The sequence below is a fragment of the Ambystoma mexicanum genome, chromosome 11, assembly GCF_040938575.1.
Source record: "Ambystoma mexicanum isolate Mex_15411 chromosome 11, UKY_AmexF1_1, whole genome shotgun sequence".
In the NCBI taxonomy this organism is placed as follows: domain Eukaryota; kingdom Metazoa; phylum Chordata; class Amphibia; order Caudata; family Ambystomatidae; genus Ambystoma; species Ambystoma mexicanum.
The window spans coordinates 1,032,873,815-1,032,894,883 of NC_090934.1; the positions used below are offsets into that span (position 1 = coordinate 1,032,873,815).

Sequence of the window (21,069 nt, forward strand, 5' to 3'; positions counted from 1 at the left end):
GACCCGACAATTCTCCCTGGAAGTGAAAGTTAAAAGAGGACAAAAATTGAAAAACCCTGATGCTTATATTCATCTAAATGCTTCTCTCCAACAGCAAGGGTTGGGGGTAAACACAACACCATTAGTCAACATAGAACATGACACCATTCCAATAGAGGTGGATAACAGCGACTTAAAGAGTATTACTCTAGCTGCAGGCACCATTATTGGAATGGCGATTGATGACCGACATTTTTCAATTGATTTAGGAAATGAACTGTTAGGACCAATCCCCAAGGACTGTTTTGACAGTGACAGTGATGACAATACAACACCAGACAGGATCTTTACCCGGCATGGGGGGAACTTCCTGGTGTACACTTCCTGCCCTTATGGTAAGGAAGATGTGACTTGTGACTTCAGAAGGGATGAGGTGATTTTCCAGGTCCATGTGGGCAGCCTTTCCCACCTGAAGCCTCCAGTCCAAATCAGCACTCTGACCAGGGACTTCTCCACCCAGCTGGAGGAGGCCGCTGAGATAGCAAAACCAGAAGTCTTTCCAGGCTTCAGGCAGATGGTGGAAGAGAGAGTCAACCTAGCTGATGCCGGTGTGACTCTGGAGCAGAAGCAAAAGTTGAAACAAGTTTTCTTGGATTTCCAAGATCTCTTTGCGGTACACTCATATGACTGTGGTCACACCGACATCCACACAACAACAATTCCCACTGACCCAGGCATGACTCCAGTGTTTGTGAAGCAATATTGCTTGCCTCTCGCATCCATGGAGTCCCTTACTGAAATAATTAAGAACCTTGAGTCCCGTTCACAGCAGCTTCAATAATCCGGTGCTGGGAATATTGAAGCCAAACGGCCAGTGGAGACTCTGCGCCGAACTTAGGGAGCCCAACAAATGGGTCCATACTTCCCGATGGCCTCTTCCCCACATTGACCAAGGGCTGGCCCAGATCCAGGGGTCACAGGTATTCACTGCAATCGACCTGACCAATGGATACTGGACTGTGCCTGTCAGTCGGGAGGACCAATACAAGCTGGCTTTTACCTTTGGGGTCCAGCAGTACACATGGACCCGGATTCCCTTCGGATACCTCAACTCCGGCAATTAATTCAGCATTTTCCTACATAGGGCCCTGCCCGACTTAGGTGCGAGGGTTAACCTGGCTTATGTACGCGATGTCCTCATCAAAAGTTCATCTTTGGAGGAACATATAGCAGAGATGCGTTATGTTCTGACACAGTTGAGGGCCGCCGGAGCAAAACTTTCCTTTCAGAAAGCACAGTGGTGTAGAACCTGTGTTCATTTCTTGGGGCATGAGATTACTCCTCAGGGGCTCTGTCCCCAGGAAAAGAAAGTGGAAGCACTTCAGAAACTGAAAGACCCCACAACTCTGCGGGAACTAAGGAGCCTCCTTGGACTGACTAATTACAGCAGAAAGTTCATCGAGGGCTACGCAGAGATCACTAGACCCCTGTTTCATCTCTTAAAGGGGGGGGTCAAGTGGGAATGGGGTCCAGAACAATCCAAGGCAGTAGGACAGCTCAAAAGAACCCTCTCACAGCACCCTGCCTAGCTTACCCTGTCAGAAACACAGAGTTTTTCTTGGAGCAGGGTTCTCTAATACATGCTTGACTGCAGTATTATATCAAAAGCATGACACGGTCAATAAAGTAATCTCCTATGCGAGCAAAACTTTATCCTTGGTGGAGGAAAAATTCAACGATTGTGAGAAGGCATCTGATGCCCATATTCCTTTTGCACATTTGTGTAAATTCTGGAAGAGTTTTGAGGTTGTGTTCTGGATGAAAAGGGCAGAATTCTGTCAGAAGTGAACACAACATCTTACAAAGACAGGGATCAGATGGTTTGGTGCTACAGAAAATATGTTAACTGGACATATAATATTAGAAAAATTGTACATAGATAAATATACATTTAAGTCAAAAGTAGATTGTGTGCAAAGTGACAAGGGGGGTGTTCTTTCTGTATGCCATAAAAAGGATTCCGGATGACTCACAATTCAGTTCCCCAGTCAGGCGACAGAGAATCCTATAGCCTATCAGGATCCTCAGAGGGTTGGACATAGAAAGTCAGCCTTCCCACCCACTTTCAAAAGACATAAAAAGAGCCACTGAGACCCAGGTAGGGACGGCTCTTTCCACTTTCTTGCAAAGCACTTTGCCGGACCAGACAATATCCAGAAGGACCATATCCAGAACTTAGACTCCAGATAGATCTCAGAACTTTGAAGCAGGAGGCCTACTGCAAGCTAAAAGTATTCTCAGCTGGCCTTACAATTTTGCAAACTGATTTACCCCGACTTCCAAGGGGCACATCAGAATAAAACAGCCGTGCTGTTTGATTCTAGCCAAGAACTCTGTGCCAGAACCAGACCGCTGTGCAGTGTCAAGAACTTTTGCCAGAACTGCAGACCAGACCCAGAACCAGATCGCTGTGCAGTGCCAAGAACTTTTGCCAGAACCAGAGATCCAGACCAGCAGAGCAGAGAGAACCGCAGCTAAACCTGTTGACCAGATCTGTGACGAGACCCATTCCTTCCAAAATTAGGAGTGAGTATCCAGCCAGAACTGTGCAAACCAATCTCTTAGTTTAAAATAATCTAATTCAAACCATTTTAACCTGTCCAGAACTGCATCATAAGAAGTTGTGTGTCCATTCTGTGATCAAACATGTGAAAGTGTCAATTGCCATTCTGAATCATTATTTCATTTCTGAAATCTACCTCCACAAAATCGTCCGTATCTTTTGAACCATACATGCTAGGAGTGAGATTTAACTTTCATTTTAAAGCTAAGAACCTCAGCTGTCCAACAAGCCATAACCCAACTTTCTACTACTCCTTATAGTTATTCTGTAATCGTGCTCAATGCACTCAGAAAAAGTGCCGTGAATTGCAATTTGACTCAAACTTCTTCACCTGTCAAAAGGAGTTGTCTCTTGCTTGCATTGCTGAAATTTGTTTTCAACCTGATAATCCCTCCTGAATCATTGCTAGTGTTGACCTGGACTAATTCAAAGTAGCTGCCACCTACCCTGAATCTCCTAAAGGGTACTAAAATCATTTTTAGCATATTTTCACTTCATTGTAAATCACATTAAAAGTATTTCTGCATGCTTTAAAAGCATACCGGTTGCTCTAAGCTTGCTAGGGGGGAACTGAATTGGTATTGCATTCGATTGTAATCCTGAAAATGCTGTGCTCTTCTTCCATCTCCTTATATTGAATAGGGCGGAGTGAATTGTCAAAAGAAAAACTGATCATATTATCTCTTGTGGAAACCATCTCAGCTATTTCTGTGATGCATTCTTTTCCATCATTGCATTTCCTTGAACCCATAAAAGCATTCTCAGCTACTTTATCCTCTCTATACCAACTCTTAAGTAATTAAAAAAGTGTGCTAGTATAATACTGTCCATTGTTGATCACTGTCATATTCATAAGTGTGCTATCAAATATTAATTTATTTATAAAAGTGTGATATATATCTTGTTTAATTTCTCAATAAATCTTTTAATTTGCAAAACAAACCTACTTCTTGGCTCAGTGAGGTCAGGGGGATTCAAAGAGAGGGACGTTATACAATGGTTTATCATCCAGATCTATGAACTTGTCATATAAATATATAAATAAGGGCTTCCCTTGGGCATCCCAGACTAGGCATTGACTCAGTTGGAGTGCTGAATTGAAGTCATTTAACACTGGATGGATATTTTGAATATGACTTTGACACTCTGATTATGGGAGAAGATGGGGTGTTGAAGGACCTGTCTTACAAAACACTTGGCTTTTCAGACGTCTTTGGGGGTGGAAAAGCATATTCTAAGAGACTGGTAATCCTCCAAATATCCAAGTAGGTCATTATTGCTTCAAGTGATGCATAGACTTTCCCACCTTGAGAGGGCTATCTTGAAACATAAAAAAAGAGAAAGGTTTTTGACGACACAAAGGAGCAGAATTATTGTAACTGGACAGGCTGAGTAATCACTCTTAAAATGTTTTCAGGATGGGGTATTAGCTACTTGAGTGAATTATTTCTGATCTTTGTATACTACTTTCTTTGTTTTTCCTCTCCTTTCTCGCTCATCTTTGGATTACCTCAGTGAAATGTTACTGCGCTTGGTTTACCCAATGTCACAAAAATATTAATTCAAAAAAGAAAACAATAAGAATGACTAAGTCACTTTCCTCTCTTAATCTTTCAGTCTTTTCTCTATTTTGTATATTTCTATTTTGTTTCCATGGATACATTTTATTGCAAAACAATCTCCCAAAACTTACTTTTGCAGTAATCCCCTCCTCATTTCCCTTTCTCCTCACTTTTGTATTGTCATCTCTAACGTCAATGTTTTTCCCACAATATTTTGCCACCATTTCAGTTTTACTGCAGCTCATTCATTTACTAATTCTTCTTATTTGATCTCTTCAGTGTTCATTATTTTCTGCATTTTGAACAGCGACTTCTAAGGATGAAAATGCAATTCTGTTTACTTCAGATCCCCAAAGACCTTCCCCCATCCTGACTATCACATGTGTTTTACTTGTGAACTGCAGATTGCATACAGATGTTTGCAGCAGGTTTTGTACCCCATTGAGCTATCACTTTCTACTATTGAGGCAATCCCATTGTCTGTATGTATTACCAGCTGTGAGTTGGATGTGTTGTTTAAAAGCAGTGTTTCCTCCCCAAGAAGCACTTTATAACTACCCGCAAAAAGGTGACCCATCGGCACATTCAGTGCCCCTTGTTAAGTAGCATGCTCGTCCATATCCCAGCTGCGAGCAGAGGCGTAGACAGGGCAGGCTTCAGCGGGCACCCACAATCTGTAAATGCCCACTCACCAGCACTGTGTGGGCATTTACAGATGTTAATGTCACTGTGGCGGGCCCACTCCATTAGCCTCAGGCTCCACTTGTTAGACAATCCTGGCTCCGCCTCTGACTCTGAGTTGGCTGGCTATTCACTGTCCGGCACCCACAATCTGTAAATGTCCAGTCCACAGCACTGTGTGGGCATGTAAAGATGTTAATGTCACTGTGGCGGGGCCAGCTACATTACCCTCAGGCTCCACTTGTTAGACAATCCTGGCTCCACCTCGGACTCCGAGCTGGCTGTCTATTCACTGTCTGGCACCCACAATTTGTAAATGCCCACTCAGCAGCACTGTGTGGGCATTTACAGATGTTGACGTCACTGTGGCAGGCCCAACTCCATTACCCTCAGGCTCCACTTGTTAGACAATCCTGGCTCCGCCTCTGACTCTGAGCTGGCTGGCTAGTCACTGGCCGGCACCCACAATCTGTATATGCCCACTCAGCAGCACTGTGTGGGCATTTACAGATGTTAATGTCACTGTGGAGGGGCAGCTACATTAGCCTCGGTCTCCACTTGTTAGACAATCCTGGCTACGCCTCTGACTCCGAGCTGGCTATTCACTGCCCGGCACCCACAACCTGTAAATGCCTACTCGTCAGCACTTTGTGGGCATTTACAGATGTTAATGTCACTGTGGCGGGGCCAGCTACATTACCCTCAGGCTCCACTTGTTAGACAATCCTGGCTCCGCCTCCGACTCACTGGCCGGCACCCACAACCTGTACATGCCTACTCGGCAGCATTTTGTGGGCATTTACAGATGTTAATGTCACTTTGATGGGGCCAGCTACATTATCCTCGGGCTCCACTTGTTAGACAATCCTGGCTACGCCTATGACTCCGAGCTGGCTGGCTATTCACTGGCCGTGTGTAGACAGCGGCCTTTGGACAGTACAAGTGTAATAACAGACGACTGAAATGTGTCAGATTAAGCAGGTTGAACAGGTGCACCGGCCCGTGCCTTTGATTGTGATCCAGGCCTCTCTGAAGCGCATTCCGCCTGGTTGTCATTTGCTAATTATGCAGCGCTATGTGTCTGGTTGCATTTGTAGGGGGGGCCGATGGAAAAGAGCGCTCACTCGGGACCTTTCACAGCAGATAAACAGACAGGCGGGCTGGGAGCGTCTGTCAGGGACCCAAAACTTGGCACTTGCGCCTGCTCGTTTCCCCGGTGCCTTCTCTGCAGGAGCCTCCAGCACGGTCGGTTCTCTGGTGCAGCGAGGCGGCTAATTCCCGACCATTCTTGATCCAGGAAATCCAACTCGTCATCACACAGCGAGAGCCGGGACATTTATCTCCGAGCTGAAGGCTTAAGTTGCACTGCTGTGACTTTTGGCGGTGGCATGTGCGCGCAGGAAGGAGGGGTCTGTTTTGTTTCTTAAACGGGACAGGGAGCACTGGGCAGCCCTCTACCAAGCGCACATTGTGTCTGTGGATTGAGTGCCCGTTTCACCTGGGAGTGGAGAAGACTGGCATGGCGGGGGAAGGTGGTAGTGGCTTACAGGTCCTGCTCAACACCCTACAGGTATGTCGTGTGTTCGAGCAACCTGTGTTTAGCGTTTCGCGACACTTGCCTGCTCGCTGTGTTTCCGACACCAGCTTTGCGCTGGTTGCAATAGTAAATGCGCTTTATTTCTATATAAATGAATAAAAAGTCATAGCAACTATTATTGAGGCGTAGTCGACTTTCGAAGGTCCCTGCCAAATCACACTGCCAGTCCTGAACTGGGAACCTAAATTGAGAATCGCATAGATGGCACTGTTTCCTGGCAGAATAGCAGACGTTGGCAAGCCGGCACACGCATCTAATTCATTTCTGCAATGGGACTGCAGGGCGCGAACTAGCAGATACGCAAACAGATAACAGTGCACCCTGATTCGAAAAGCTGCACTTGCGGCGGTGCAGCAGGGTTCGTCCTGGTTTGACAGTAAATGCACTTTGGCCAAATATGTTTACTTTGCTTATGCAACACGCTGTGGGCGACTGTGGGCGTGCTTTTTCCGTCTAGAAGCTGTGGGAGAAATTGCAATCTTTCTAAAACGTCCGCAGTGCTGTGAAGGGTCAGTGGCATGCTTGGTGGCAAGGGTCAAAGTAATGCTGCTGGCAGGAAAAGTGCCGTTGTCTAACGCCGCGAGATGCAGCAGCACACTGCGCACGTGTAATGCAGGCAGCAGCCGCAGCAGGCAGGCATCTTGCGGAAACTCGCTGGGGCCGAGGGGTCAAAGGTGATGGAGCGTGTGCGGGAAAAACATCCACAAAAACAAAGACATCTACTTGAAAAGGCAGAGAATGGAACATCTCCAGTGGAACACGTAGCATATATAGACAATAAATACTATACAATTAAAAGTAAAAATCGAAATTAAAAAAAGTGTTGTCAGAAGTGGCACTAATTTACTTGGGGCAGACTATACACGCCCCCACACACTTCTGTTTTCCCAGTTAGACACACCCTCGCCAAGACGCCAAAGGTACAAACCCTATTTTGCCAACACAACTATCTTGCAAAAATCCGTGTAAATATCCTACAATGCCACCAGGCATGTGTGTACAATTCAAAATGTAGGTAAATAATGCATAATTAAAAATATATGTTATATTATGTACATGATGTACAGTTCCATACATATGTTCACCATTTACCAAAATAAAGAGTAGTGAGGAAGGCTACCCCAATAGGTATCACCATTTACATCAAAGTAAACCTGCGATATGCACCAATGGGACATTTTGGTGTCATTTGATTTGTGGATGTTTTGTGTTTTCAGAGAATACGTCTAACTTTTCTGTTGCAAAACTAATCACGCCAAGGGTCAAACAGAGCACAAAAGTGGATTTCACCATGTAAGTGCAAACATTTAATTGTATTAATCCATTCCTCTGGTAAAAACAAAAGAAAAAAAGAAAAACAAAGGAAGAAAGAAAGACAATCCACCGTTTGGTTTATGAGTGCATGAAAAAAAGGGCGCTTACACAATTTTCCACGCATGTGTTCACGGTAGGCTTGGAAATGCAATTGTATTCAACGTCTGCCTTTAGGTGCAAAGGAAAATCAGTTACAAGAACAACACGAACATTCATATATATATATATATATATATATATATATATATATATATATATATATATATATATATATATATATATATATATGTTTTAACTACGTTTCATAATAAATACTTTGGTGCTACACAAAAGATGAAGAACTTTGAGTTCTTGAAGGCACCGCAGACCCTTCCCTGTACGTTTGGCTCACAATGGAACACACAGTTGTGCGTTGGGAATCCCAGTTGTAATGACTTTAACGCTCGAGGAGCCAACCATAGCGATGGGCCTTTACACACACATGATGCTATGGGCCATTGGGAGCTGCTCCAGGCGAGGGCTACTATTCCATTCACACCACCAGAGGCAATGGGAGTGTCTCCCTGACTTACAGAATTCGAGGGATATTTCGGAGTTGCTTCTGCTCTGCTTTGTTAACGGAGCATGGCTCTCCAGGAGTAAGTCAAAGGATTTCTTTCTTTCTTTCTTTCTTTCTTTCTTTCTTTCTTTCTTTCTTTCTTTCTTTCTTTCTTTCTTTCTTTCTTTCTTTCTTTCTTTCTTTCTTTCTCGGTGGTAACTCCCTAGTGAATTGGCCCCCTAGTGTCGATGATTGGCTCTGAAATGCTTATCCTCGGGCCACTGTGCAAACCCTTCCCACGGCGCTCAGTCAAATGCTGTGCAAGTAGAAGCTGGCAAGAAAGGAACTTCAGTTTTGCAGTTAAACGTTCACCTCAACGTTTCAGCACTCATTAACACAACATTCACCCCCGCCCCTTCAGACTACACAGTGTATATCTTAGCTTTTCTTTATTGTAATTGTAAATTTATAAAAGGACCCGGGGATCGAACCCCTGTTGCTCCGTGTCGTCTTTCTTCCATGCAAGTAGGTTGCCCCTGAACTATCGTCCCGCGGCATATGTATATCACACTACTTTCAGGCCTTTCACATCTTTTTCACTCATAAAACACTCATTTTGAGCCGTTTCCCTCCAGCAGTCTAAGGTCACGTGACCCTGGGAGAGGGACACAACACGCCGAAACTCGGGCCAGTTGTATGTGCTTTGAGACTACTGTGGTGGTGCTCTTGCGCAGTGTTACATTTCAATAATCAATAAATCAATATTAGATACAGTGATGCTATCCTATTCATATGGGTGCTAGAGCCGCTTCTTCAACCTATTTACCCATGCCATGCCAAGCCTTCATATTACACTTTTCTACAACACAATGAGTTTAAGTTACCTTGCCCGAGGGGCTCGTCTCCCAGGATATACAGTTGTTGTATTCCGTTGAAGGACTTTTGCAGATGTGTTTTTAATGTGTTTTTAATGATTTTTTATATATTTCAGTATTGTAAGTACATTGTACATGTCTGTGTCTTGAAAACAGAAGTGTGAATAAATCAATGTAAATGTGTGCAACAGTGCAAACAATTTGTACTTTCCAATTCAAAACTGGCAACAACAAGTTAGACCAGTGTTATATTTATTTTAGAGAAAATGATACTGTCCTGTTCATGTCTGGTGCTAAAGCAGCCGTGTCAACCTGTTTACCCAACACTCTCCAACTCTTATTGTGTAACATTCCACTATAATGACGTTATGTGTGTTTAAGTTATTCTAAAAGTCTTCATTGTAGACATCGGAATTCCACGTCTGTGTTTTCTAAGCTGGCTTCCCTGCCAAAGTTGGGTTGGGTCTAATACTAATTCGGGGAACTGTCAGGATTCTTAAATTACATTAAAAAAAAAAAGATATATATATATATATATATATATATATATATATATATATATATATATTCACTGCAGTGCCTCGTGTTCATTCTTACACCCTAGACGTCCATATTGTGTATATTTTGCACTGAAAAAGTACACGTTGAAACGTGCTGGGAATCAGGGTGTGTATTGGCTGTGCAAAGTTGCTTTGCACCGTGCTAAACATTCCATGAGTCACGCACTAAATCTGTTGTCCCACTCCAAGCAGACAACCTTTTTTTGTACCCCTGTCAACATTCTTGATACAATAGGAACGGTTACACATTGAGTATTTGTCATGGTGCAGTGTAAGACATAATTCTCAATATTCATAGCTTTTGGATAATTCCATTTTCTGTCTTTCATTTTCACCTTTACAAACAGAATGGCATATTTAAAACAAACTAAACAAGCCACTTGGGACAGCACCTGCCATAGCATATCATTCGAATTTTTATGAAGTTGACCTGTGTCAGGTGTGAGTGGACCACTCTGCTCAGAAATGCTCCAGGATCAATCTTTGCAATTTTGGTGCTTTTACTTTTGCTTTTTCCATCTTAAAAGTGGCTCTCGAGTCCTAGAACGCAACAGTGGAATTGTGTGAGTTAATCACAATTCAGAAAGGGGCCAATGTAGACAACCCCCCCCCCCCCCCCGCTCACACCACGGCCAGGGCAAATCTGGGCCTGATTTGCAAAGGGCTTGCCAATGGGAATGCGCCTGTGACCAGGCCCTCCGGGTTTCCGAGCTGTACACCGGATCAACGTTTTTATTTTGGACGGCACCTACAGAATATAGAGGACCACGCAAATTCAGACTATTCCCCTATGTGAATGATTTCTGGGCTTTGCTGATGCCACGCGTTCTATTTTTAACACTGATATCTCAATACCAGCAGCTATGATGAATGCGTTGCGTGTATTCCAGTCTTTGCTAGCACAACAAACTGTGCGCGCTCGCGTCGGCGTGCGTGTATCACGTGACTAGCAAATATCGGCGAAATTAAACAACTGAACATACCAGGGTGGGGGAGGGTGACTGGTTTGCCCGACGTTGCTATAATTTATACATGCTATGTATTTCCATGTTATTTATATGGGACATTTAAGGCGCCATATGGCACCATAAGTCTGCTTTGTGTACACTATTATGCAATTTAAAACATGTTTTATGTTTGAAAGTACATTTTGCATTCGGAATGCCGAACATCAAATACGTGCGCACGCGCATTCTTTCACCTGCCACCAGAAGGCGCTCTTTAAAATACACACAGGGCTCCGAAGGAATGACTTGTTTGTGTTTGTCACCCTGTGACCCAGGCCAGATGGGCTCCATTAATCACACTTCGTCATGGGGCAGTAATGAGAAAATAATGACTCCCCGGGCGCCCCGCAACATCTGATAGAACCAGCAGCCGGGCACGTCCCTCCAGCTCTGCTAGCACTGCATACGCCTGGAAGTCAGGCCTGCCTTCTGTGGCATTTGTTTTAATTAGTGGCTACCGAGTTTTACGCAGGCACGCGTACATCGAATGCGTCAAACTTCATGGCGCGCACACGGGACAGAGCAGATCGATTGATTCATGAAATTATTTGTCATTGTTTCTCAGTTCTGTATTTTAGTCCTTTGTCCGAGTCTTTGGTGTCAGATTTAAGGCTAACCTTTCAAGAAATGTATTTCATTGTTGTACATATATATGCGCGCTTTGAGGGTTATGTTGCCTCACTCAGCTCGCGTTTGCCTCTATTGCACAACTCTTGCTTTCACGTCTCTTCACTTGTTTTAAATTGAAGGGAATACTCTGTTCATTTCCATCTGATGTCGATTTTTTACTTGTTTTTGTTGTTGCTTTTGATCATGGATCTCGGTGTCCGGGCATTAAGTGCTTCAGCCGGACCTAGTATTCAGGTTACCCATTGGCTAGATCCTGCGTAGTGTCACTCCGTTCAAGTATATTTTGTTTGGATTTGGCTCTCGAGGGACAGGCGGGGTGACCCCTGCTATAGATGCATACGATTGGCACCAGCACATGTTCGTACTTGTGGGACAGTATCGGGTCGCCTTAAACCAGCTCTCTTTAACTAACCAGTCTCTTCCTCCCTCCACCACTCACCTTACACTTTATCCATGGGCTGTACAAACTGTTCTATGCAAATAGCACCTTTTTTTATGACTGTCTGTTCTTCGGTGTAACTAAGTTTTGAACATTCACTGTAACAAGCGCCATGATGCTCTCGGGCTGCTGCACGCTATACAAATCCACATAAATAAATAAATAATGTGCTTTGAGTTCTGTGCACGAGGCATAGACTAAAATGCTTTGCTTAACAGCAAGATGTCCTCTACTCTAGGAGTCAAGCACACATACTGAATACCCTGGCGTGTGGTGGTCTTCTTGATCTTTTACATTATAATGTATGCCTAAAAAATGTCCTCAGGCTATTGCCGAATAGCAACACCATGAGTGTAATGTGTAACGGCTTCTTGAGCGCTGAGCCAGCAATCCTTCCTGTGAGGGCCAGTGTGTTGGCCAACAATTGCTGTACGCTTAAGATGATGAGATGTGCCTGTTCGGGAACCGTGGTCTAATGGCTAAATGAGGATTTGTGGAACCTGCTGATATAAAACGTTCTTTAAAAAAAATGATTCCTGTATACGGTTTATCAAACGGAGGATAGCACAGGGGCAACGTGCTGGGCTTGGAAGCCAGACCATACAAAGCAACAGAATCGACGATCCTCGCTTAGAAACTGAGCTCAGGTATGGTATTAGTTCCTATGTGTATATATATATATATATATATATATATATATATATATATATATATATATATATATATATATATATATATATATATATATATAAATAATATTTCCACACAAAAAATCAAAATCCATTATAAGCAATCAATCATTTAAAATGTCATCATTACATTCATTAAAATAATTAATTACAGTTACAGCACTTAAAACTTATAAAAATATGCATCTACCAATCAGCATTTCAGATTCTTTCAATGCTCCTGCAGCAACAATCAGGGGACGACCTGAACAATCTGTGCCCAGAATTGATCCATTTCAATATTCTCCATTTTACACACAAGCTTATCATAACCGCTAATATACTTCTGTTTTAATATCTTGCATGAGGTTAAAACATGTCAAGCCATTTCTATTTCTTTAGAGCATAGTCTCAAATTATAAGGTGTTTTAGTCAACACACCAACATTATCTCTTGTACGTAGAAGGTTAAAAGGGAGTATCAAAATAAAAACACAGTTGTCGACAGCTAAAACAATTTGGGGAAGAGGAACTTCAGTCTTACATGTTCCTAATATTTCCTTTTCTCAGCCAAATATCTGAGCAATTCACTCATATCCCTTACAATTGCCTTACATTTAAGTAATACAGCTACATTAAAAGGCAAGTCACATTCTATACCAATAGTTGAATGAAAGTTTTCAAACTCCCTTATAAAAGCATTAAAAGCATTAGGACATTCGTTGCCTAGGCTCACACATAGTCCCAGTAAAATAGAGCTCGTTGTCCCCTTTTCCGCCAGCATTTTCAGATAAAAGGAATTCCGTAAATTTCGGGGGCCACTCCCCTTTGAACTCAAGTTACTCCTCATTCTCCTGTAGGATTAAACCCAGTGGTGACCATAGCTGAGCCGTGCTTTTGACCTACATCACACATCTTTAAGCTACAATTGAAAGCGTATACTTAACGGCGACTGAAGGGAATTCTCCCTTTGAGCCGTATACGCAAAAGTACACTGCCAGACCCACCTTCTTTGTGGAATTGTGATAAAGACTTAAAAACTACCATCCATCTGTTAAACAATATAAGACATCATATTAAATATGGTCACCAGGAGAGACCTGCAGTGCCAATCAGTGGGGACATTTGCCAAATCAGACGTAGCAATACAGTGCCAAATCCAACAACGAAAGAAGACCCAATGGTAGCAGCACTAATGTCCAATTTAGGAGCTCCATCAAAACATACATTCAGTTTCCAAGATCAAGAAGTACCTGCTGCCTCAGAAGAACCATCGGCTATGCGTGTTGGAGCTTGTCCTTAAGACCCCAAGACAACATACAAAGCTCTCACAATTTCAGGGTCATAGTTCATCTCCCTATCCCCAAACATGCCATATTTGCTGGACAAACAATAAAAGAATACTTTAAAGCTGATGACCCAAATATCATCATTGAACCCAAGTGAGTGATGTCCAGAGCTGCCCTTGATGGCTCCCACATGCATGGTTTCAATGTGGAAAATGACATGAATGATTTGAGCCCAATAGAACACACTGGGCCTCATCACGAGTTTGAAGGTAGCCATGCCGTTCAAAGCGGCATGGCTGCCTCCAAACTCGTGTCCGGGACCCGAAAAAAGGGAATTACCGGGCCATTCTGACTTTTGCGGTCCGGGTAATTCCCATTTTCGGGACCCAGACCCGGTACATCCCCATTCCCATTCGAGCCCCCAATGACGGGTCCGCTGTTAGCATCCTGGTCTGCTTGCAGGTGCCGGTATGCACGTCTGGTCAGGCCCAGACGTGCATACCGCCACCGTGAGCAAACTCGTAATGTGGAGGCCCAAAATGAACGGTGCTGGTACTTTACTGGCACCGTTCATTCTGCGGCTGCCAGGGTCATAATGACCCCCACTGAATCAATGGCCCTAGACATGGGACAACAATCGGAAGACAGCTTATTACAACCAACTTGTGATCCGTCAATGCAGATTTAACCAACATCATTGAGAGGGAGAATTTACAAACCTTAGGATCAAGACTCCCAGATGACGAAACATGCATTGATGAAAATTGTATGCACCACACATTGAGAGAAGTGGATGAACGGACTGGTCTGAACTCTCCCACCCTTTCTGCTCTAAACATGGTCCTAAGCTCTTTCGTTACGCTATATGATAACACCTGGGATGAGGTGAGAACCCACTCCTATAATGTTATTTGACTTAAATCTGAAAATCGAAGAACGGGGCCCTTTTAAATACCAGAAAACACCAAGTGAACCAATCAAAGTACCAACAAAAGAACCGGCAGCAAAAATGCCAACCTATCCTCCCATAGTAATCTTACCTGACACAGAGAAAGGACTTAGAGATCCACAAAATCAAAATGACAAATCCCTTGTCCTGAAAAATCAATTGCAATTATTCTAACTTGGGAACAACCATCGCTAAAAGGTAACCTGAGTGCTGAGGACAAAAGGCCCACAATTAATGAAAAAGTTCATAAATCCACGTGCTTGCGAACAAAAAAACCGAAAAAACGAAAAATCACGAAATGAAAAAACGTCACAGTGTGAACATTTGCAAAGAAGGTCTTTTTTGCAAGCAAAACTAGTGAGAGGAAATAACACATGAATGAGAATGAACTTTCTACACTTTTGTCCCTGGTGCTAGAAAAGAAAACAGCTTGAGAATGAAGTGGAGGACCCCGGGACCTTAAACTGTAACATAATTGAAAAAGCAAAGGAAACCAATCTTACTATGAAAGATCTACTTCAGTGGGGAGACTGACATCCACAATCCGTAACATCAAAGGAATCAGAACTACATGCAAACAAAGGCCAAGACAATATCAAATTGTCAACCGCATTAGGAATTGAAACTAGTTCAGATCTGCTAGGCTTGAGAGGTCCTCCTTCTACGCTCCTCACTGATCCTACAGCTGTTGCATTTGCAACAAAATATCCAACCACGACTCCAATTATAGCTCAAAAGGCATGTGAGGACTCTCGCCTAGCAACCACGTCTTGCACTAAACCAGAAAACCAACTAACATCTAGAAGTAATGACAATTGTAGTTGCTGTAAGAATACTCTAAATACCATTAATGATACTCAAAGGGGAAGTTGTTGCAACATAATGATGGAACCTCACACAGATATTATAAATTGTAAAGAAATGTGTGCTTATAACTCCACATGACATAAAGAACTCAATGTAAAGAACAATCTGGTAAATTTGAAAAACAATGTAGGTCCATCAATGTGCGACAACTTGCCCTTTTCGAAGGTAATGTCATGTACATGTCAATTAAAATCGAATGTGAAAACTCCCACAGAAGCATCAAATGCATTCTGACTCACTCTAAAGACACACAAAGTCATGGCCTAACTCATGCGAACAATAGAAACAATACCCCAACTGGCTGCATCACAGCAGGACACCACTGGTCACAAAATGGACATGAATCAAATACAGATAAAAGAAGCAGCTCAGCTGACCCACAAGAAACCATGATAGGTCCTGGGAGGATAGCTCAGTGGCAACGTGCTCGCCTTGGAAGCAAGATGACATGAAGCAACACAGGTTTGATCCCTGGGTCCGCGCTTAGAAACCTCTGGTTATTTAAGCGCATTATAAATATGCAACTAAAACAACAACATCAAATTCTGTAACAGCGCCTCAATGCCCCCGGGCTGTGTGAGCGCTTTAAAAATGCAAATAAATAAATAAATAAATAAATAATAACACAAATTCGGGAGAATATTAAAACAAATATACAAACCTCGGTTGGTTGAGCTGAAGGGTGGATGTGAAATGAGCAAGGAAAAACCTACATCCGTTGAGAGATCACAACAGATTAATGGCTTCATAAATCCATACTACTCAGAGTTATGACAACGACTACCCAAATGAATCTCACTAAACAACAAAAATGAATTAGGAAAAGACCAAATTATATCGACCATCTATACATGACGCAGGTCACTCGGTAAACTATGACCTAAAAATTATGATAACTCATACCTTTGGACAAGACCCTGTTCTCTGCCTAAGTAGATCAAATGTCATCTTGATTCTTGGTGAAATACCAAATATTGAAGCCCTTGTAACTGCTGATATTGAGATAATCGAATTTCCAGACAAGAGAGACACTAATTGTTGTATTATACACCTCAATAATTTTATTTGCTCTTATCTTGTCAGAGAGAAAAAGAATACGTGATTTAGGTTTTCTGATTGCAGCCATATTTTTAAGAAAAACCCCTCAGAAAGGGAAAAAGACCTAACATAGAGAAAGAGGGAACAACACTATATGAACACCACTAATGGCCAAGTACACTCGCCCATTAAAAGAGATGTAAATAAAACCAACTGGGCTGGTGTTGTCTCCACCGGTGTCCAGTCATTTGGTCGACTGAAAACTGGTCGAATGACATTTGGTCGACGCAATTTGGTCGAAAACCAAATGGTCGAATTTTTTTTTAATTTATATATTTATTTTTCGGGTTTTCGTTTTTTAAAAAAAGGGGTTTTTAGAGAAAAAAAGGCGGTTGGGGGGGACCCCCCCAAAAAAATAAAAAAAAGGGGTGAAAATAAAAAAAAATAAAAAATTCGACCATTTGGTTTTCGACCAAATTGGTTCGACCATTTGTCTAGTCGACCAATTTTTTTCGACCAAATGTCTGGTAACCTTCTCCACCTTGTGGCACAAGTCGCATTAATAGTCCCATAATAGATGTTACATGTACCGACACAACACTGCCAGAATCTGTGGGCTCCGCTGATAATCAATGTTGCATGATAGGAACTTGGAATATCAGAGGATTTAATAAACTAACCCGGTATAACAGGATTTGAGCCCTTATTGAGAAATATCCAATTCTATGTTTCCAGGAAACTAATGCAGTGGACCAACGTGTTTGGGATGGGCATACCATCATTCAACAAACAGCTGCCAGAGCGAATGGTTGGAGACCTTCAGGAGGGATGAATACTATAATTAAACATGGCCTTGTGATCATACTGTCACTAGTTTCCAACGACCACAGAGGAACAATAGGGGTAAACCTCCGTATTCAAACTGAAGCTGTGGAGCAAGGCATATTGTTTTTTAATATATATTGGCACCCGACTCACTGAAAACTCTCCACCATGATAAAGCGTTTAGAGAGACGTCCGGAAAGTTACAAATAAATATATCCTAAATCAGAAATAATAATGGTCAGTGATCTGTATGCACATTGCATACCCCTAAATATAGATTTGGGAAACACAATAGATTTCTCTAATCATCATACACAACACCTAATTGAACATGGCTCTTATTGGAGGAATCTTTGGGATGGATGGGGTTTGATTGTTACTGATGGTGAAACCCCACGAGGTCAGCCCCTGAAGCCAATGTGGCACAGAGATAATTACAGCTCCTGGCTTCATTATATCATAGTCTCAGAAAATATATTCTCCCTCTTAATTAAAATGGAAACTACATATATTCTGGCCAGTGATCATGACTTAATAGCAATACATTTAAACATCTTGCTAAAACAACCTAAGAAGTCACAATGTAAAAATCGCACCTTAAATCACAACGAATAGACTATTGTGGAATTCACAAACTATGGAAAACATCAATAGAGTGATAGAAGACTATTGGTGCACCACCACATATCCAGACAAACTAAAAAAACCTCTCAGAAGCGAATTTTTGCCAATTTGTCACCAAAAAAAACAAGTGTGTCCTAACTAGCAATTCAGCTAAATTGTTCTCTAGTCAACCACACAGCTACGTAAAGGAAATTCAAGATAGAAAGACCCTTATGCGCAAAAGAATTTGGATAGTAAGACAAGCCCTAATAAAAATATTTTAAAAAATGAACGAATTTGAAAAGAGAAACAATCATAGAAAAATTGGATTAAAAGTCACAAACACTTGTTACTGCAAAAAGATGGAGAAAAAATGCTAAGCGCCCCAGCGCAGAAAAACAGCAAGAATTTTTGGAACTTAGTGAATGTAAATACCAGACACGTGCCCACTGAGATGATAAACTCCATCTCTGAGGATGCATGGTGCACACATTTCACTGAATTGTATAAAAACACAGGGGGCATCTTCCAAAACACAAATCTTGACTTACCCTGGGATATAGATATAACCCTTGAATTCATATACACATTTATGAAATCTTCCTCTAACTCTTGAGCTCCAGGACCTAACGTCCTATGTAACCTAATCTTGAAAACCAATCCAGAAATGTGGGCAAGTTTTCTTCACACTCTCTTTAAGAACATACCAGACATCAAACCCCTTCCTACCTCTTGGTCCCTATCAATCATAAACCCAATCTATAAAAAAGGTAGCAGACTGCATCCCGCAAGTAATTGTCACATCACCCTCCTCGACCCATAGAGTAACGTATGATAAAATCCTCAGATTCCTTGTAGGCAGCCATCGGACCTCGGACGAAGAACGAAAGGGGTAAACCGTACCATTCTTTTTCCCAGCAATGTCATCAACTAATGTCTGGCATATCAATTGAAATGCTGTGTATCTATTCAGAAAAAGCAAAAATAACATTCTTAGACACAGATTGGGTAAATACTTGTGACGAAGGAAGATACAAATTAACCACATAAATGAGCCAGAATGTAAAACAGGGGGAGCATTGCCATTCTATCTAAGGCAAAGCCCAGATAGGAGCTTCTGTGAATCTTTCATGTATTTCCCCTTTAATTTGCTTCATACAGGGGAGGTCCTACACATTGGAGGCTTCCAAATAAATGGAATTTGCTAATTTTGTCAATATTTGAAAAAAAGCCAACATCATAGACTGGAAATTAATTGTCAGACCTTAAACAAATGTTACATGCATGTAATCATTGATATAACTGTTGTCTGTCTTCATTCTCATTTCCATCTTTTTCTTACCTCAAAAACTGGCAATGTTTACTTTAGAATGACTTTTAGATTTCCTTCTTCTGTTTTTTAAGTTTTAAAATGTAATGTATGTGTTTTTTTGTTTTTTATTTTCTTTTCCTCACGAATGTATAAAGTTTAATATAAACTATTTTACAATAAAAAAACAAAAAAAGGCCTTGCTCAGATTAAATGTTATACACATTTTTGGGGGAGCTGGAATTGTGCAATACAGAACTTCCCTGACGATTTTCAACAAGTACACCTAGGCATCTATACTCCTTAACCAACTCAAACGGACTGCCATGAAGTTTCCAGACACACATATTCTGTCTTCATCAATAATCATTATTTTTGTTTTATTGATATTAATCAGTAAATCATTATCTTTGGAATAATTAGTCACAGTCATTAAGCTATGCTGCAGTCAAACAACAGTGATGTCCATGATGATGGTATTACCAGCATAAGACAACCAAATCAAAGAGATTGAACCCACACAAGGAGGACAATTATTGACAGTTTTCAGGGAATCACACATATTTGCAATACACCGATTGTAAAGCAGCGGGGTAAGGGCACAACCCTGCTTTAAGCCATGATTACTCTTAATTTGAGTAGATAATTATAAAGTCGAACAGCTGCAGTTGTGTTCATATGTAAAATAAACCAGGGTTAATCCCCCACTTCTCTAATTTGCTCCACAATCGATAACGGCATACCAAGTCGAATGCACCTGAGCAGTCTATAAAACAGATATACAGTCTCTGGTCTTTGGCCTGAAGTTTGGGCCAAATGAGGTAGAGAAGTGTACACATGTTGTGCAAAGTACTAAAACCTTTCCTAAAAGCACAGTCTGCTGAGATGTCAGTACATGTCTTTCCATTGGCCACTGATTCAATTTATTTAAGAGATATATCGCAAAAACAATCTTAGAAATTGAGTCAGACAGGGCCAATAAACAGTATTTGCCCCAGATCGGATCATGATCTCTTTTTGTAAACTGGGATAAGTAAAGATGTTCTCCAGCTGGGAGGGATAATCCCTGAATTTGAAAATATCCAACAAGATAACATAAAAAAGTTGGCCCAAAGTGAAGGACAATCTTTGACAACGACAATTAGTAGCCCATCCGGGCACACAGGCCCTAGAAGATTTTAATTTCTTTATAATATCTTCTATATCCTGGCTTTGGAAAGTAAACCAAGAAGTATCCAATGCTGCAGCTGAAGAAGAAATACATTCAGAATAAGCTGTTTAAGCCGCTGGGCAAATCTTTTAATAAAAAATAGAGGATACATCATTCCGAATTGCTTCAGAAATGGGATTCGTTTCTTTATCCTCACCATTTAGCAGATGCTTACAAAAGTAGTGCCAAAGCTTATGACCATCCTGATCTCATAATGCAGAGAAAACTATCCACCATTGCCCACTACTTGTCGAGAGTCTCTGCGATTTAAACCAGTTTTTATACTTTGTTTTTAAATTAGCAATCCTATGATATTTCTTTGCATGATCTACTTTGGATTTTCTTATCTTCCTAATCTGGAACCATCCATTCTTTTTTTAGTGGCTAAAGCAGTATCCTATGTTTTAAAACAATTCTTATCATAATAAATAGGGCATTGTACCAGATTAGATAACTGATTATAAGTACCACAAATAGTCTCCAATTTACAATCAGCATACAGAGACA

The 21,069-nt window shown here is 41.6% G+C and overlaps 1 protein-coding gene across 1 annotated transcript in view; it reads left to right on the forward strand.

The window, feature by feature from the left end:
- The first annotated feature begins 6,003 nt into the window (after positions 1-6,003).
- The window catches only part of AGBL1 (AGBL carboxypeptidase 1), a 3,520,373-nt gene continuing 3,505,307 nt past the window's right edge, over positions 6,004-21,069 (forward strand). Inside the window, exon 1 of the mRNA XM_069624284.1 lies at positions 6,004-6,415. Within this exon, the coding sequence (XP_069480385.1) occupies positions 6,365-6,415 (51 nt within the window). The 5' untranslated portion in view covers positions 6,004-6,364. The remainder of the gene's footprint in view (positions 6,416-21,069) is intronic.